The sequence below is a fragment of the Loxodonta africana genome, chromosome 5 (assembly GCF_030014295.1).
Source record: "Loxodonta africana isolate mLoxAfr1 chromosome 5, mLoxAfr1.hap2, whole genome shotgun sequence".
In the NCBI taxonomy this organism is placed as follows: domain Eukaryota; kingdom Metazoa; phylum Chordata; class Mammalia; order Proboscidea; family Elephantidae; genus Loxodonta; species Loxodonta africana.
The window spans coordinates 101,845,425-101,865,067 of NC_087346.1; the positions used below are offsets into that span (position 1 = coordinate 101,845,425).

The window sequence follows — 19,643 nt, forward strand, 5'->3', positions numbered from 1 at the left end:
GAAAATCAGAGCAAGTCCACGAGAGCCAAAATACGACCTTGAGTACATCCTACCTGAATTTCGAGACCACCTCAAGAATAGATTTGACACATTGAACATTAATGACTGAAGAGCAGACGAGTTGTGGAATGACCTTAAGGACATCACACATGAAGAAAATAACAGGTCAAACGAAAGAAAGAAAAGACTAAGATGGATGTCAGAGGAGACTCTGAAACTTGCTTTTGAATGTTGAGCAACTAAAGCAAAGGAAGAAATGATGAAGTAAAAGAACTGAACAGAAGATTTCAAAGGGCAGCTGGAGAAGGCAAAGTGAGGTATTATAATGATATGCGCAAAGAGCTGGAGATAGAAAACCAAAGGGGAAGAACATGCTCGATGTTTCTCAAGCTGAAAGAACCGAAGAAAAAATTCAAGCCTTGAGTTGCAATAGTGAAGGATTCTATGGGAAAAATATTAAATGATGCAGAAACCATCAAAAGAAGATGGAAGGAAAACACAGAGTCATTATACCAAAAAGAATTAGCCGACATTCAACCATTTCAAGAGGTAGCGTATGATCAGAAACCGATGGTACCGAAGGAAGAAGTACAAGCCGCACTGAAGGTATTGGTGAAAAACAAGGCTCCAGGAATTGATGGAATATCAATTGAGATGTTTCAACAAACAGATGCAGTGCTGGAGGTGCTCACTCGTCTGTGCCAAGAAATATGGAAGACAGCTTCCTGGCCAACTGACTGGAAGAGATCCATATTTATGCCTATTCCCAAGAAAGGTGATCCAGCAGAATGTGGAAATTATTGAACAGTATCATTAATATCACATGCAAGCAAAATTTTGCTGAAGATCATTCAAAAGTGGCTGCAGCAGCATATTGACAGGGAGCTGTCTGAAATTCAGGCCGGTTTCACAAGAGCATGTGGAACCAGGGATATCATTGCTGATGTCAGATGGATCCTGGCTGAAAGCAGAGAATACCAGACAGATGTTTACCTGTGTTTTATTGACTATGCAAAGGCATTCAGCTGTGTGGATCATAACAAATTATAGATAACATTGCAAAGAATGGGAATTCCAGAACACTTTAATTTTGTTCATAAGGCACTTGTACATAGATCAAGAGGTAGTTGTTCGGACAGAACAAGGAGATACTGAGTAATTTAAAGTCAAGAAAGGTGTGTGTCAGGGTTGTATCCTTTCACCATACCTATTCAATCTGTATACTGAGGAAATAATCCCAGAAACTAGACTATATGAAGAAGAACAGGGCATCAGGATTGGAGGAAGATGCATTAACAACCTGCATTATGCAGATGACACAACCTTGCTTGCTGAAAGTGAAGAGGACTTGAAGCACTTACTAATGAAGATCAAAGACTACAGCCTTCAGCATGGATTGGACTTCAACATAAAGAATACAAAAATCATCACAACCGGACCAATAAGCTGTATCATGATAAACGGAAAAAAGATTCAAGTTGTCAGGGATTTCATTTTACTTGGATCCACAATCAACTCCCATGGAGGAAGCAGTCAAGAAATCAAAAGACGCATTGCTTTGGGCAAATCTGCTGCAAAGGACCCCTTATAAGGTGTTGAAAAGCAAAGATGTCACCTTGTAAAATAAAGTGTGGCTGACCCAAGTCATGGTTTTTTCAGTTGCATCATATGCATGGGAAAGCTGTACAATGAATAAGGAAGACTGAAGAATTGACATCTTTGAATTGTGGTATTGGCAAAGAATATTGAATGTACTAGGGACTTCCAAAAGAACAAACAAATCTGTCTCGGAAGAAGTACAACCAGAATGCTCCTTAGAAAGGTGGATGGCAAGACTGCATCTTATGTACTTTGTACATGCTGTCAGAAGGGATCAGCCCCTGGAGAAGGACATCATGCTTGCCATAGTACAGGGTCAGCAGAAAAGAAGGAGACCCTCAAAGAGGTAGACTGACACAGTGGCTGCAACAATGGGCTCAAGCATAAAAACAATTGTGAGGATGGCGCAGGACTGGGCAGTGTTTCGTTCTGTTGTACATAGGGGTCACTGTGAGTCGGAACCGACCTGACAGCACCTAACAACAACAGCAACAAATTACAGTTAAGGAATGTTTTACCTTTCGTTGGGAACATGGATTTGTTTTCTTTGGGAATAGAAAATCCTGAAGTTATGTAAGAATTCTTTTTAGACAGAAGTAAGGAAGATACTGATATACCCAGGTCATTTAACACGTGAGTTTGATTATGAGAACAATAAGGAAAAGCAGGGTCTGCTGTACTTCTATTATCTGGTTTAGAACCTAGTTTTATATTCATGGAAAGGAACATGGAGCTGAACATACATGTGGGGGTGAAGAAGATAAGCTCTTTGCCCAACCCCTACAGGGAATTTTTTTTTTTAATTGAGCATACCAGGTGTGAATCCCAAAATCTCCCTATGTCCTGGCGATTTTAACCCAAACTCTTAAATCATTACTACTTATGTGTTTGCATAAATTAGGAGGAGGGAAATGGAGTGGAAATTTGGTCACCAGAGAAATGTTTTGGCCACAGTAGGCCAAGGGTATTCAGAGTTTCAGGGTAATGTCCGTGACCAGGACATGGAGCCTCTAGAGTTGCTCAGAGGCATACTTGGGTCCTTTGCCAACCTTCAGGCTACCTGCTGCCTAACAGAGGGGACCAGAGCCTCTGTCCCTACCACTTGCATGAGGTTGATGCCAGCAGTGGAAAAAGGCACATTGATTTTCTTCCCTTCTTCTGTTTACCATACACCAATAAAAATTCTGTCGATTCCGCCATAGGAAAACCAGAAGACCTTATAAATGCATCGAACCTGGAGAAAGGAGGGCTTTCTATGCTTTCGAAAAGGAACTATTGTATCAAAAACTTATAATTTCTGTAGGTCAAATAAAAATCACAAAAATTGTAAGGCAAAGGAGATCATGCGTATTTCTAAGACCCCAATTGACATGAACAGTCAATTTGTAAAAGTGAAGGAATATATAGTGTTTCACATCACTAGTAATTAAGCAAATACAAAATAAAAAATTTATTGATAGCATATACCACATAGACATCGTTATTTATTTATTAAATTAGCAAAGCCGTTATTTTAGCAATCTGTTTCAAAGTTAATCACATACTCCTTGACCCAGTAATTGAACTTCTGTTAGTCTATGCTAAAGTAATGTTACATCTGGACAGAAGGTATTGATTGCAACATCATTTGTACAAGAGGTGACAAAGACCTAAACTCTGGTATATGCTCCCATTAAATATTCTGGAGCTATTAAGAATAACATTTAATCCTAAATTATGATTAATCCTGGGTAAAATTTAAATATTTTAAAAATGCAGGCTAAATGTTAATGTGCTTATAATTTTATAATTAAAAAAAAATAAAGAACAACAACTAGTAGCATTGCGGAAGATGAATGGGAAGAGGCTGAAAACCAGAAAGACCAGTTAAGAGTCTATCTTAATATTCCATGTGAGAGAAGAAGTTATGGATGATGAGAATGGAGCAGAGAGAAAATTTATGAAACATGTCAGAAGTCGATTTTTTTAAGGATTTAGTGATTGATCAAAGGTCAAGGCTATCTTCAAACTTTCTATTTGAATGACCAAAAATACAGTGATACTCAGGTAGAAGCAATTTGTAGGAGACTCGAGTTTTATGGGGAAAGAAAAAGAGTTTAGTTTTAGAATTGGGGGTTTGAGGTACCTTAAACGTGGTGAGTTGTAGACATGGGCTTTGTGCTTAGGACCAAAACTGAGAAGTTTGGAACCATGGTGGTGGCTGAAAGGACCGGAAGAAGATCTTAAAGAATTGGGGATATTAGCACCCACATCTTCATGAGACCAGCTTCTGAAGCTAAATGATATGATTAGTCAAGCAGTGTTTAAAGCATTTAAATAATGAAGAATCCAGGGTGATTAACTGAGTAAAAATATTGTAATTGCTGTTTAACATGGTAATGACTGCAAAACTTCTGAGAATACAGAATTTAGTGATCAGAAGTATAAAGGGACTATATAAGTGGGGTGATTTTTTTTTTTTTACCAAATGATTTCTTATTGAGCTTTAAATATGAAGTTCAGCTAACCCAAGTTAACCCAGGTGTAATCTAATCTGTCCAATTAACCTCCTTCTCACTTGGTACCTTTATTTACCATTTTTCTCTTGAGTGGTTATATTTATTCATGGATTCCCTCTCTTGAGGTTATGCTTTACTGAGTGCATGTAGCTCAGTTTCTTGCACATGGTGCACACAGACAGTAGGTGCTACAGATACTTGAACTGAACAGCTCTGCTCTTAAAAATAGCATCTGCAAGACTTTGGCTTTGAGAGAAATCTCATTTCTGCTGTTGATTTCTCCCCTTTGCTTGGTGATGAGTGTACTTCCATAGACCAAGAGCAAATTCTTTGTAAATGGTTTTGGGTTTAACAACATAGCAGGTCAGGCACCTTGTTTTGATCTTTAAATCATTTATTTATTTTGCTTTATTTCATTGCTACATGAAGTGGCTTTTTCCAAATCAGTAATAAGGAAGTGTTTATTTGTGTTTATTATTTTATTTATAAATTAAGGAAAATGGGAACATTAAAATAGAGCTGAAAATTCTATATTACTGGGAGCTGTATTCTGAATTTTTTTTTTTTTTTGGCCGCTCTTGTAAAATGAAAACTTAAAATATTTTCAGAACCCAAATCGATACTTCAGAAACATTTCAGACATGTTTAATGTCATATTAATGTGAGTTTTCTGTATTTTACAGATTTAAAAAGTGATGGTAGTAACCTTTTTTTTTTTCCAATTAATTTTTACCCTGTGCAAAATAGCATAGCAAATCAGTTTTTTTCCTCTACCCTGGTGTTTCAGGCTATCTTTATCGTATGGACTTAAAAGTTCCGTACTCTTACAGTTCACTAGTTAAACACAAAAGAATAGTACTTTCTCATTTTACCTTCTGTGGTCTCTGGGGCTGCATTTGGGATCAGCGTTGCCAGGCACCTGCTGTTTGCATCCTCCTCTGTTAATTGTGGGGCAGGTTCATGCTGCAGGATCGCATCCAAATCATGGAAGAACTTCATAGTTTTAGAGCTGTTTCCAGAGTTGTGGGCGTATTTAACTGTTCTGTATTCATATTTGAGATTTTTGTACTTTGCCCGGCACTGCTTCCAATCTCTGTGTACGCCTAATGCTTGCAGCCTTTTAGCAATGTAAATAAATATTCCTTTATTTCTTAGTGTTCCATAAAGTTGTTTTCGTATGTTTTTTTCTGCCCAGACACTCAGCAAAGCTTTAACCTCCTCTTCAGTCCAGTGCTTTCCTGCTCCACTCTCCATGTTGAAAGTGACCTGGAAATGATTCACTATTTCTAGCCAAGGTTTTGTTTCCTAGGAAACCAGACGGCTGGTTGTCAATAAGCTCCAAAGACCTGAATGGATCTTGTTTAACTGGTTCAAGCTGCCTGAGGGGAGTAACTTGAGAAACTGCCAAATCAGCAGGCTTTGTGATTAAAGCAGCTTGGACCTGAATGTTTCCTAACCTTATTCCTATCTGCTTTAAGGAAAAATTACCCTTGAGACAAAAGGGAAAGGAAACCATTTTTTGTGTATTTCTTTTCTTATTACAATTTGCTCTGTTTTACTAAATGACTGTTGATTTTTCAAAATTGTTTTGGAAATGATCGGCAGGGACTCTCTCTGCCCTAGTGCTTATAGTTAATGTTAATATTTTTTTTTCTCTGACATAATCACCAAGTCTTCTAGCATCAGTAAATTTAAGGACCGTATCAATTTACTAAATAAGCCGTAAGTCATAATTTATTTACTCTCAGAGTGTGTAGTATTATGCATATCTATTTTTAGCATAGTATTTAATGCATGCATAAAGTAAATCATTTTCATTTTGATTTTAAAGAAAAAATGTTACTTTGCTAATACATTTAATGTTGTTTTTATTATTGAAATGCTTAAGCAATAATAATATGTAATTTTTGAAAAAGATCATTTTTACCAAATAACTGAGACATACATTAAAAATTATTAATACATATTTACATATCTGGTAGAGTTTAATTTTCATTTCTACCCTGATACATATTTGGAACAAAAATTGATTAATAAGCATCTAGTCTTTATAGCACTTGTTCAGAATTATTAAAAAATTGTGAGCAATTGGCACCATTATTTTATAATTTGAGTTTATACTCCACAGTAGTACAGATTCTCTGTCTCACATGTGTTACCCTTCCTCCAGCCTACCTTTACCTTTATTCTCTGATCATCACCTAAAACATTAAGGCAAGAAACAAGATACAGACATGGGAAATAGGATAGGTACCAAGTCACCTTAGAGTTTTTAAAAGCAGTATTTATTTTTTTCTAATAACAAAAGGTGATAGATATTTGTTGGAGAAATTTTGAGAAAAGCAGAGAAGCAAAAATAAGTTTTGTTCATAATTCCTAGAAGCCAGAACTGAGCATTTTACCTCCTTTTATATTTGGAGATTTTCATTTATATGCACATATTCATCCCAATGAAACCTTATTTAGAAGTCATATGGAAACCCTGGTGGCATAGCGGTTAAGAGTTTGGCTGTTAACCAAAAGGTCAGCAGTTCAAATCCACCACGTGCTCCTTGGAAACCCTATAAGGCAGCTCTACTCTGTCTTACAAGGTTACTATGAGTCAGAATCCACTCGATGGCAATGGGTTTTTTATGGAAGCATACTGTCTGAGTTGTAATCCTGGCTGTGCCACCTGCTCTCTGGGTGACATTGGGCAAGTTACTTACTAAGTTACTTCTGGTCCTTTAGCGTCGTTATCTGTAAAATGGGGGATGGTGATAATAGCGCCTAGTTCATTGGACTGTTACGAAAGCCGAATTGGACCATTCATGTAAAGTACTTAGGACAGTGCCTGGCATATAACCAAAAAAAAAAAAAAAAAACCATACCATTGCTGTTGAGTCGATTCCAACTCAGTGACCCTATAGGACAGAGTAGAACTGCCCATAGGGTTTCCAAGGATCGCCTGGTAGATTCTAACTGCTAATCTTTTGGTTAGCAGCATAGCTTTTACTCGCTACTTTACCAGGGTTTCCACCTGGCATATAGTTAGAACTATATCAATAGCTCAGTAGGACAAGATCATCTGCTGTTATTGCTAATCATCTTTATCGTCGTCAGGAGAAGCGGTACTAGTACTGTTAGCACCAAATATGTTGTCGGACTAAGTTCATGGATGCTTGCTGAGAAAGTTATGTTTAATCAAGTTGAGAAAGGCATATTTAATCAAGCTTATCAGTTGAACAGATTTAACAGTTGGCACCTTTTTATATTCACAGGGGCCAGGAGAGTGCTGGTATTGTGACCAGTGATGGAGGTTCAGTACCAACATTCAAAACTCATAAGGTATATTTGAGCATCTAAAAAAATTGATTATAAAGATAACAATAGCTAGATGATAACTTGTATATGGAAGTGGGGGGTTTGAATAAATAATTTGGAATTACAAGTAATGTTTTTTTGATGAGCCATTTCCAACTGTATATCCTAATAGAAATACATTCAAATATATTCTTTATACTCTTTATGGAAATAGGATGAATTTCCCAGTGATAGTGTACTGTCTAGAACTGACGTACTCAAACAGGTAATTTATTTAAATACGTTAAGATGCTTTGATTTTTAAAATGCAAATTATTTTAGTTAATATTTGATAAATTTTATGCTTAGAACATCTGTTCTTAAATATTTTATAAAACCTAAGGGCTTCACAGTTCTCACAATCACAGTGGCGTTTTTGAGATTATGAGGTACAGTGAAATTTGGGATTGCTTTTTTAAGCAAAGGGCTAGCTTTTATTGCTTAGTCTCTGTTTTTTTCTAAGATGTGCTTTTACTTTGACTTTGTAAGGGAATGGGTCTTGTAAATCATGTCTTTACTGAAGACAGTTTGAAGAAATTATATATTTCAAATCTTGGAATTGGACACACGAGGTATGCCACTACAGGAAACTGTGAATTAGAAAATTGTCAGCCCTTTGTTGTTGAAACGCTTCATGGGAAAATAGCGGTGGCCCATAATGGCGAATTGGTGAATGCTGCCCGGTTAAGGAAAAAGGTAAGTTTTTTTGAAATGCTTTTTTCATGATTGTGATAGTTACTGAAAATCTTGTTTAAGAACATTTTCTAGCTGTTGCCACCTGTTGTCTGACTGCAAAGAACAGATGCATCAGAATTACCTGGAGTAGTTGTTACAATCACAGATTTCAATATGTTACCCCAGAGTCTCTGAGTGTTGGGGGTGGGTGGGAGGAATGTGTCTGAGAATCTGCATTTTTCTATGCCACAAGTTGATTCATTAGAGATTTGGAAAAGATTTATGGTTGATACCAGAAGCACAGAGAAATTAGAGTTGCTGCCCCTTTAACTTTGTCCCCACGCTCAAAGCATAAGAAGAAATGGAATATAACCTTGAAGATGACAAGTATGAGAAAAAAATATTTTGGAAACAATTACAGAAAACTAAATGTAAGCTGGGAAAGGATGCTAGAATTTACCTCTGCTTTGCCAAAAAAAAAAAAAATTTTTTTTTTTTTTTTGCCTACTGAAAATATTCTGTTGCATTCTGTAGTCAGTTTAATTAGCCCATGCATGTCAATGGTGATGTCCTTGTCAGTCAGTCTTGTTCAGAACCTCGAATCCATTGTAGAGTGCATCCAACCAATATTTATTACTTCATCTACATTTAATTAGTCCACATAGTCAACCTCTCCTATCTCTATCAGAAATAATCAGTGAGGATGGGTAACCACCATCACTACCACCACCACCAAACCCAGCTTGAGAGTCACCACTATAGCGTACCACTCTTACCTATGGGAATCTGTCCTATTTGTCAGGGTTGTTGAGGGTAGAAAAAGTTAGAACCATAATCCACATCATCCTAGCTCCTTCATCCCCACCCCTACTTCAGGTCTACATTCCTTCAAACTTACTCTTCAAAAGATTTTTTGTGTATCTTCTAAAGCACTTTTTTTTTTTTCCTGTTTGAAAGCTTTCAGGGACTTCCCATTGCATCCAGCAGCGATTCTTAATTATTAGCATATACTTACCCTTAGTGGGATGCAGGATTTTCATAACTGAATACCAACAGAAGGCCTGAATTTTTTTTTTTATTATTATGGTGGGCTATTGGGTAAAGGGTGGGGTAGAGCTTCCCCTGTAATGATTAAACTCTTTCTCCTTCTAAACAGCTTCTGCGTCATGGTGTTGGTCTGGCAACAAGTTCTGACAGTGAAATGATTACTCAGTTATTGGCATATACCCCTCCTCAGGAGCAAGATGACACGCCAGACTGGGTAGCAAGGTACTTGAAAAACTGGACTAAACTTGCAGCTCTAGTAATGAGAAATTAGCCTTGCATGTATTTATAACTGAAGTTATTCATTCAGTTATTTAATTGATTTCAGGATTAAAAACTTAATGGAGGAGGCACCCACAGCATACTCCCTGCTTATCATGCACAGAGATGTTATTTATGCAGTACGAGATCCTTACGGAAATCGTCCTCTATGCATTGGTCGTCTTATTCCTGTATCTGATATAAACGAGAAAGGTAATGAACTTCAGAAGGAATGCAACTTCAAAATGCTTTTCAGAGTCCTTGTACTGCTGGCACACCCTGAAACCCTTCGGTATGAAGTGTATGGGAGAGGAGGGGGTAGGTAAAAAGTACATTTCTGTGTTTCTTAGGGTGTGAGCTGCTTTTCATGGAGTTATTGGACATTCCTATGTATTCTTGTCTGAATTGCCTGCTTGCACCCTTTGACCAGCCTTTTCATTTCTGTAGTGTGATTTTAGTGATTTTGGTTTTGACTTGTCAGATGACTTATTCAAGCAATGGAATCATCATGTTAGAAGAAATGTTGGGAGATTATCTACTTTATCTTTGACTCAAGCCAAATGAAAACCATGTGCTCTTAAAGTCATAGAAATGGATGTTCTGTGAGCTTTTTCATCTGTTTGCTATTTAAAGAGTTTTCTTGAAATAACCTGTTTTAAAAATTCTTAGATACATTAACTGAATTGATTGTCCTATGATTTACAGGGAAAAACCCCTCAGAAACGGAAGGATGGGTGGTGTCTTCAGAATCTTGTAGCTTTTTATCTATTGGTGCAATGTAAGTTTTACATTTAGCATATTAGCTTTTTCCACGTTGATAGCGATTTTTCCATGCAAGTTTTTTTCTAATGTTAGCAAGAAAACATTTATAAATGCCGTTTCTCATGTATATTGTGTTCCACAGTTGCACTGATTTTAACTTTAATATACAGTTTAAAAAAAAAATTTTTTTTTTATCCAGTAGTACCTTCTAATTCTGAAACTGGCATCTTTCTTTCAAAATGCTATGAAACATTTTAGAACGAAAGGGTCTCCTCAACAAGGAATAGTTACAGTGGAAAAATTTAAGCCAGGATAAAATGTTCCCGTTAGCCTTTATTCTTTCAAAATCAGTAAAACTTAGGCACTTTATTTTTAAAAATTATAAATTGGAATTTATGAGTAAGAAAAAGATTTACAGAAATTACTGCTGGAGACATATTCCCTTTTTTAAAGAAAAAGGCCATCTTTAGACTTTATATTAAACTAGACTGTTTTCTGTCTATAAGGAAGGGGACTGTATATGTTTTACAGTAGTTATCAGCCTTATGGACTTTTTTATTAAAGGCTTCTTTCTTTAACATTATTTTCCAAGATATCACCGTGAAGTCTTGCCTGGGGAAATTGTGAAAATATCCAGACACAATGTCCAAACACTCGATATTATATCAAGGTCTGGAGGGAATCCAATGGCTTTTTGTATCTTTGAATATGTTTATTTTGCAAGACCAGATAGTATATTTGAAGGTAAGGAAAATTTCTTTGTCTATTGTTGAAAACAAAAATCCTCACAACTGGACCAATAAGCAACATCATGATAAACAGAGAAAATATTGAAGTTGTCAAGGATTTCATTTTACTTAGATCCACAGTCAATGCCCATGGAAGCAGCAGCCAAGAAATCAAAGGACGGACGTATTGCATTGAGCAAATCTGCTGCAACGATCTCTTTAAGTGCTAAAAAGCAAAGATATCACTTTGAGGACTAAGGTGCACATGGTCCAAGCCATAGTGTTTTCAGTCACCTCATATGCATGTGAAAGCTGAACAATAAATAAGCAAGACCGAAGAATTGATGCCTTTGAATTATAGTGTTGGCAAAGAATATTGAATATACCATGGACTACCGAAAGAACGAACAAATGTGTCTTGGAAGAAGTACAGCCAGTATGCTCCTTGGAAACGAGGATGTCGAGACTTTTTCTCACTTACTTTGGACATGTCATCAAGAGGGACTGGTCCCTGGGGAAGGACATCATGCTTGGTAAAGTAGAGGGTAGCAAAAAAGAGGAAGACCCTCAACAAGATGGATTAACACAGTGGCTACAACAATGGGTGAAGCATAACAACAATTGTGAGGATGATTCAGGACCCGGCAGTGTTTCATTCTGTTGTACATAGGGTTATTATGAGTCGAAATCGACTCGATGGCACCTAACAACAACAACAACATTGCTGATATGACTCTGTCTTATCTCATTGAAACATGGCTATTCTTGGCCCATAGGTTTACCTGGCACTACAGAGGCACATAATTATATGTTATAGATATGGGACTGAAGTTAGAACATCACTAATTTTTTCTTTCATTCATTTCTTGACTTTTGTTTTTCTTCTGGGGTAAGGATTAGGAATTTTTTGATCTGTATTAAGGTCAAATTGAAGGAAAAAAAGGGGGGGAATTCCCCGTTCCTATTTGTTTTCAATCTGTAGAGTTCTGGTAAAACTAGCTTTAAGAATAGCAATATTATACTAAGTAAAACTAATCTATTTCTTTTTCCAAACATACCAGGTCAAATGGTTTACACGGTGAGGTACCGTTGTGGTCAGCAGCTGGCAATTGAAGCACCTGTGGATGCAGATTTGGTCAGCACTGTTCCGGAATCGGCCACGCCCGCTGCTCTTGGTTACGCAAAAAAGGTGTATTCTCTTAATTAACATGATCCAGTGAATTGCTCTCCTCAGTGGAATAAGAAATCCTTGCCTGTAAAGAGAAATTGACCAAGTTATTGTAAGGAGAAAGGAGGGCTTGAGGGTTCATTTTGATTCGTTTACAAGAATTATTTGTTTTCCAGCCTTTTCATTCAATGCCACTATTTTAATAAAAACCACAAAAAGGCCCACTCAAAGACTTGAAGTTTGGTCTTCTACTCTTTAAAAAGATAACATTGTGAATATATCTAGAATTTAGTGGTAATATTTACTTATTAAAATCTATTTTTTGAAGTACCCTCATAAGCCACTGGTATATTTGTTCTCTGCTGAGTGTAATAATAAAACTGCTTATGTTTGTTTTTAAAATTATGTTCTCAGTAGTATGCTTAATTTCTTTTTTTATAACCAGTAGCTTGATCCTGGGGTATAATACACAGCATTCACTACCTTGGGTAGTTTAGTTTATTAGCTTGTAAAAGAAATAACATGTATACATTTTAGACAGATAATACCTTGAGAAATTAATAAATTACTTCCTGACCCTCGAAAAGCATCTCCTTTGCCTATTGGTTTTAATTAATTTCTTGTAGCTGATAATTTTTTAAATATGTGAAATCTTCTGAAGGTGATGTAGTTTTTGCCACGTCTTCATACGTTCAGTACTCTCTTCTAAGATAGAATAGCGATACTTGTTTAAGAGAGAAGCATTACAAATTCTAGCAGAATGAATCTGTTTACTGACCAAGCGTATTTTAATGATTTTTCTTTTTGCCTTTTTCCCCCCACAGTTTAAATAGTGAAAGGAAATAGTAATCTGGTGATGGAGACTAGAGTAACAACATTTTGAAATTCTACATACATACTGTAGTTGCAGTATAACCCACAGAGAATAAGAGCCGAGAGTATTCTGTATACTGCTGCTCATTGTCCTTTTCATTTTTCTCCATCAGTGTGGACTTCCATATGTGGAGGTGCTTTGTAAAAACCGATATGTAGGAAGAACCTTCATTCAGCCAAACATGAGGTTAAGACAACTTGGTGTTGCAAAAAAATTTGGAGTATTGTCAGAAAATTTTAAAGGCAAAAGAATTGTTCTTGTAGATGATTCAATTGTGAGAGGCAATACTATCTCGCCCATAATAAAGTTGCTCAAAGAATCTGGTGCAAAAGAGGTAAGTAATATTAAAAGATATCCTGAAGCACCAATAATTAACAATGTGATATTGTCATAAAAATTGTAATTCAATACAGTGAATCAAAATGGATAGTTCAGTATAACAAATTCACATTTTTCTAATTAACTGGTTTAGGAATAGCTGTAGTAATTTGAAAAATATGTAATAGCCACCTTTATACTATATGCTAAATTTAATCCTTAGTAAATTTAAAAACTAAATATAAGAGCTTAAAAAATATATAAAATTAATTAAGAGACTAACAAAAACCACGAAATAGAATGTATAAATCTATAGATTTTTAATTACTTTCTTTATTTGAAGACATAAAAGAAATCCCAGTATGATAAATTTGACACATCATATTTTAAAATTTCAAAACTTATTCTAATTCTAAATATTTCAGTAATTCAAGTTACAGAAACAGAAATGAGATGCCATTTGCAACTAATAATTGAGCAAATGTAAAAATCTATTGTAGGAGAAAGTGGAATGGAAAGCAGAATGGAAAAGTATATGTAGAAAGTTTCAAAGATAATTATAATTATGATTTTCCTGCCTCTTTCTGATTAAGATAATCTTACTCTTTGGAATTTATCCTGTGGAAGCCAGGTAACAGAAATAAAGAGTTATAAAGTAAATTCACTATCTATTACAAAAGTAAAAGACAAAAAGTAAAAAACCTGAAAATGGCTTAAATATCTACCAGTAGGAGAATAGTAAATTGATACAACAGTATGATGAAATATGATGCAGCTATTAAAAGCTATAATTACGAAGACTATTTAACACAGGAAAATCTTTGCAATTATAAAAGGTAAAAAGTAAATGTGCACACTTTTTACCATTAAAAAAAAAAAAAAAAACCAGTTGCTGTCAAGTTGATTCCAACTCATCATGACCCCTCCCAATGTGTTGCAGAGTAGAACTGCTCCATAAAAGTTTTCAAGGCTGTAACCTTTCCAAAGCACATCGCCAGGCCTTTCTTCTGAGGCACATCTGGGTGGGCTCAAACTACCAATCTTTTGGTTAGTAGTCAAGCACTCAACTGTTTGTGCCACCCAAGAACTTCTTTTTACCATCACAGCCATGTAAATATACCTGACAGAGGGCAGAAAATAATAATAAATATGGCAAATAGCTCTGTCATAGTATTAAGGCTTTTGTTATAACCTGCTGGGTCATAGTTTTCATTTTAAAGGCTTTTATAAGAGGTAAATAAAAGTGCCATTCATATGTAACAAAAGAAAATGAAGATGGCCCTAGGGAAATAAAGTCTTTAAATGAGAAGTAGGAGATTGGAAGGAAGAAAATTCCTTATTATTAGGTTATGGGAACAGTGGACAGCTGTATACAGAGAACCCTTCACAAGTGACTGACATTTTGAAATTTTTGCCCAGGATTCTTTGGAGTCTAGAGCAAGGCTGCTCAAGTAAGATTCTTTGGTAATGAATTAATTCTGTAAGTAGTTCTTACTGAACACTGGAGTTCTATATGTATATCAGCTGATTTTTCAGGATTCTTTCTAGTCTGTTATTTAGTGGAACAAATTTTTATTGTCCATATGTTATTAAATAGTCTTTAAACAATTTTATGTTGAATTTGAGCAATGAAAGAGAATTTTGCATAGTTATTGTTACAATTAATATTAAACAATGAAAGCATGAAATTATTTCTTTCCAAGGTACACATTCGGGTAGCTTCACCACCAATCAGATTCCCATGCTTCATGGGAATAAACATTCCCACAAAAGAAGAGCTTATTGCCAATAAACCAGAATTTGGTCATCTTGCAGAATATTTAGGTAGGTATTAAAGTTTCTTTAAATTTTATCATTAATCCTTTAAGAAAATCCATAGTGTGTGTCTTTGCACTTTTAATTGAGTAGTGTTCAGTATTTGTTAAAAGTAGATATCATATATGTTGGCCAGATCTTGAGCACTATTCTGAATAGTAAGAGTGCATGGCTTATGTAGATGCCACACTCCATATGTAGACAACAACTGTGTTGGAGAGCAAGACTAAGGTGAGATCAAAGGAAAAGAAAAGACTTCTAGGAAATGGTGGTTCTTGAACTTACTCCACAGGGGTCAGGTTGGAGAAGTAAGGCTTTCCAGGTAGAGGGAACTACATCAGTTAAAATCTCCCCAAGTTCAGATGCCAAGAAAAACAAAAACAGTTCTACCACAGATCCCAATAGAATAATTTGAATGTGAATACAAATCAAAAAGTAAAATGCTTATGTAGGCTTACCAGGAGACTTGGAGATCCACGTTACTCTGGTTAATACTTCGTCCTTTCCGAATCAGGTAAGGTCTCACAAAGATATTCAGCCAGTGTGCACCAGTTGTTTATGGTTGGCATTTGTTTTCACTAATCATGCCTATGCCTTACCTATTAACATTCTGAATGTCACTCTAATGGGTATCATATTGTGAGCACTCTTTATTGCCAGGAACTACATTACATGCTACATCTATATTATCATAATAATGTTATAAAAATTCTACCCTTATGCAGTGTTTTCCCCATTTACAGATGAAAAAATAGATCTACAAATATTTTGAACCTAAATATTCCTGATTTCAAAATCTGTTTTCTTAATGAAGGAAATTATTCTGGAAGTTTTCTAAATCCATATTAGACTAGAAGCTTCCACTCCTATTTTAAACTGTTATCCCCTAAATTCTAATTAAAAAAAAAAAGGCCCTGAGTTTTGATTTTTATTTTTTTCTTTTTAAAGAAAAGTCAAAAGAGAAAATTTTATCCTGGCTTAAGTTTTTTTTTTTTTTTTTTTGTAACTATTCTCTGTTGAAGTACTTCCTACCTTCTAAAGGAGTCTCATGGCCTTTTTATTTTTCCCTCTTTCCCCTTATAGGAGCAAACAGTGTTGTTTATCTATCAGTAGAAGGACTGGTTTCATCTGTAGAAGAAAGAATAAAATTTAAAAAACAGAAAATGGAAAAGCAAGATATTATTCAAGAAAATGGAAATGGTCTGAAATGTTTTGAAAAGAATGGTCATTGTACAGCTTGTCTAACTGGAGAATACCCAGTTGAATTGGAATGGTAGCTGGCAAGGGCAGATATGTTGTTTCAGGATATGAAGTTGGTCAAGAAGTCATAGTGGTTATGCCTTACTGATTTACTATTAATCGGTACAATGTAAAATACCACATACTTATATTTACCTTTGTACATTTTAGGATTTTTCTGAAAAGGGTACCAAAGCCCTATGATTTCTTTGATAATCCTAGGTAAATATTTTGGTGTTATCTAGGAACTTGGGTGGTCTTTTCAGTTTTATTTACTAGCCTAGTAAAACTGTGATGTTACCAATTATGAGAGCATATACACTTAATTTCAGATCTTCAACAGTAACACAAAGAATTTCTGTTTTAGAGAGGAATGCCAAGTACTGTACCTTCCCAAGAATTCTTACAGAATTTTGTGGAATGTTTCTGAGATTTGTTGAAATTCAGTTATGGAATATTTTCATAATTGAACCTACTAATTGCAATATATAGTATGCTTTTTTTTTAATACAAGCACTGGCTAGCCTTTTTCACCTGGTCAGAAAAAGCAGGTGCTAAGAGGCATCCAAGTCCATATTTTAAAGAGTTTGCAAGAGGTTGGACCAAGGTAGATGTGCTATAAATAGGACAGGTGAGTTAAATGTAATGTTACAAAGTGTGAATCCATTATGCCCCATAAGGGTCTAGCCTCTAGAGTTCAGATTGTAGTTATGATCTTGGCTTCCCTAACGTTAAACAAATCTTTTTTTAAAAGCCCAACAAACCTTTTTGTGCCTCAGTTTTCCCAACGGTGCAGTGGGATGCTTATCTTATTAAACGAAATAATTAATAGGAATGAGTAAATGTCATGTTTTTGGTAGTTAGAGCCATTATTTCACCCCTAAATTTTAGGATAAAAAAAAAATTTTAGGATAGTGCATGATTATTACCTTTTTAAAAGTTGATTGTTACTCTGCAATTGAGATTCCATTATGATGGAGGAGTCACAGCTGGGCACTGCTTTGCAGCTCTCCTTGATGTCCTGAGAATGGCTGTCAAAATGTATGGGAAAAGTTTTCCTACCTTTGACTAGAAAGTGTGAGTCATAATACTTAGTGCTCTGATAGCATAAGCCCAGCAAAGTAACCTAGTACATCTGAAATAAAAATAGATTGCAACAAACCTTACATCTTTAATTTGATTAATTATACTTTAATGAACTGCTTGATCAGTTGCAAGCATATACACATCTATGTGTATACACACATATATTTGCAATTAAAGGATGAAGTAGAAACACTGTAGGGACTGTTTTGTTTAAGGATCAAGGGGATAGCTAGCTTTTTGGAATAAGAATATCCATATTCAAATATCAACTTATAACCACTTTTTCAACTTTGTTTTATTGGGATCTAATGAATTAGATTTTTTAACTGGTGAAAATATCTTACTTTTTGAGGGTTTTTTTCCTTGTAACATGAGATTTAGAATTTTTAAAAGACTTAGCCACTACCATCCATTTGTGTAAATTTTTAAAAGCATGAGTGTTTGTTCCCGTGTTGTTAAGTTACCACAGTTTGATGTATATAGTGCCCCAATCCATTTAGAAAGTATTTATTAAGAATTGAAGATCTGTTGTCCTTATTTGGTATATAGTTTCGATGTGTTACATTACGGTAGGCCAAGGTAAAATCTTGACAGCTCTTTAAGCCCACCTGTAGTGGCAGGTCAGAATACCCTGTGGCAGTGGCATAAGCAAACTGGCATTAAATAAAGCCCTGGGACCATTTCAGAGTATGTGGCGTGTAATCTTAAATGTATTCTCCAAGGAGGTGGGCAAGACTTTTGGGTCACGTTTAGAACTGGCTGTTCTTACATTTGATTTTTAAAAACAAGAGACTCAGGGAAAGTACTAAACCAAATCTCTAATTTGACTTTTGTATTTTCCATGGTTTTCTTTTGCTTTATCGAGATGTTTTTCTAATGGAAAGTAGTATTGTGACAGTTTGGTGATTCTACAGATTTCTTAATGTTTCTCCATCATGGCCTTTTATTTCACAAGTTTCCGCAGTCTCCATTAAATTACATTTTTTGACAAATTTAATCTCAAATAAAAAATGTTTAATTGCTTTAAAAGTTATATAGAATATTGTAAACTGCAGAGAGGATTAAAAACGTGTTTTCACAGGATCTATATTGTCGCAAACTAAACTAAGCCTAGTTTTTGTGATGTTTTTGGTGATGCCTTGGTGACAAATACATGTGAGTATGTCTAAATATGTGTGTGCATATTTTTTTTAATACTGACTTTTAGTACAGTATGATGACAGTTCAGTGACAACATCCAGGCCCCATATTTGGCATGAGTTAGTCGGATCTTATTTCTCTGATCCAGGCCTTTATTGACCACCTATTAGGAACCAGGCACTGGGCAATATTGAGGATGACCTCTGTAGCTCAAAACTGCTGATTGAGTAGAAGAAACAAAGTACACTCACTCCTTGCTTATTGATGTGCTTAAATTCCAAAGACCAGGGCATTATGCCAAAATTGGTGTTATGTGAAATACTCGAAATTTCCTGCCTCCTCCCTGGCCCCATCCATCCTGGCTGGGCGGCTGCAGCCCCCTATGTACCTGCAGCCTGCGGTGCTCACAGGCTTGCCCCTCGCTCTGCTCCCCGGAATCCAGATTCATGCTGCAGGCTGAATCCAGCTTAGGCTGTGCTGTGTACATGGTAAAGGTCTACCACCTGCATCCTGCTTCTGGCAGCACCCACCAGCTGGTGCTTACATGCGAGGTGAGCATGGGGAAGAGGGTGGGGTGAGCCCAGAGGAGGGAATGGAGGCATGAGCCAGGAGGAGCCAGAGTGTCTGGTGCCCCCTGGCTCCAGATGGGAGTTAAAATACCCTAAGGGAGGTGCCACTCTTTCTTCTTCCCTGGAGGAGCTGTTGGTGGGGTGAGGATATGTGGGCAGAAGGTCATTAGTATTCAAAAGAGTTGGATAGTAGGTTTTTTACTATTGTAGTAAAATATTGTAGTGAAATGTTAGGTAAGAGAGGTGATAAGTGAGGAGCAGGTGTTAATTCGAAATGCAGTGCTAAGTAAGCATTATGATAGTGGGAAGTACTATGGAAACAGTAGGGGGGATAGGGAGGGTCACAGAAGAGAAGACTTACCAAAGTGTGTGTGTTGGGGGAATACTTGTCCAAATAAAAATAATACGTGCATACACGGGTAGTCGCCAGGTTAGGAGCATCCAGGTTACATAAAACTCATAGTTACGAACCTGTCCATAAAGCCTATTATATTAAAAACTCAAAGTACATATAGTGGTTCATAA

General features: G+C 36.0%; 2 protein-coding genes across 4 annotated transcripts in view; one reads left to right on the plus strand and one right to left on the minus strand.

Annotated features, from left to right (window-relative positions):
* The window catches only part of PAICS (phosphoribosylaminoimidazole carboxylase and phosphoribosylaminoimidazolesuccinocarboxamide synthase), a 59,587-nt gene extending 47,512 nt beyond the window's left edge, over positions 1-12,075 (minus strand). The window contains exon 1 of one of the 2 annotated variants that reach the window (XM_023555081.2): positions 11,968-12,075. Coding sequence is in view for 1 of the 2 variants with exons in the window: in XM_064285765.1 (XP_064141835.1) it covers positions 4,970-5,351 (382 nt within the window). In the remaining variant the exon portion in view is untranslated. Of the gene's footprint in view, positions 1-4,969; positions 5,367-11,967 lie in introns of those variants that run through there. The other variant, XM_064285765.1, reaches the window with a different exon arrangement.
* PPAT (phosphoribosyl pyrophosphate amidotransferase) overlaps positions 1-18,579 on the plus strand; it is a 46,828-nt gene extending 28,249 nt beyond the window's left edge. Inside the window, exons 2-11 of one of the 2 annotated variants that reach the window (XM_003415891.4) lie at positions 7,358-7,424; positions 7,929-8,135; positions 9,271-9,383; positions 9,487-9,632; positions 10,125-10,197; positions 10,774-10,925; positions 11,971-12,098; positions 13,064-13,285; positions 14,973-15,093; positions 16,168-18,579. In XM_003415891.4, coding sequence (XP_003415939.1) covers positions 7,358-7,424; positions 7,929-8,135; positions 9,271-9,383; positions 9,487-9,632; positions 10,125-10,197; positions 10,774-10,925; positions 11,971-12,098; positions 13,064-13,285; positions 14,973-15,093; positions 16,168-16,361 — 1,423 coding nt within the window. In that variant the 3' untranslated portion in view covers positions 16,362-18,579. The remainder of the gene's footprint in view (positions 1-7,357; positions 7,425-7,928; positions 8,136-9,270; positions 9,384-9,486; positions 9,633-10,124; positions 10,198-10,773; positions 10,926-11,970; positions 12,099-13,063; positions 13,286-14,972; positions 15,094-16,167) is intronic. The other variant, XM_064285766.1, reaches the window with a different exon arrangement.
* The last annotated feature ends 1,064 nt before the right edge of the window (positions 18,580-19,643 follow it).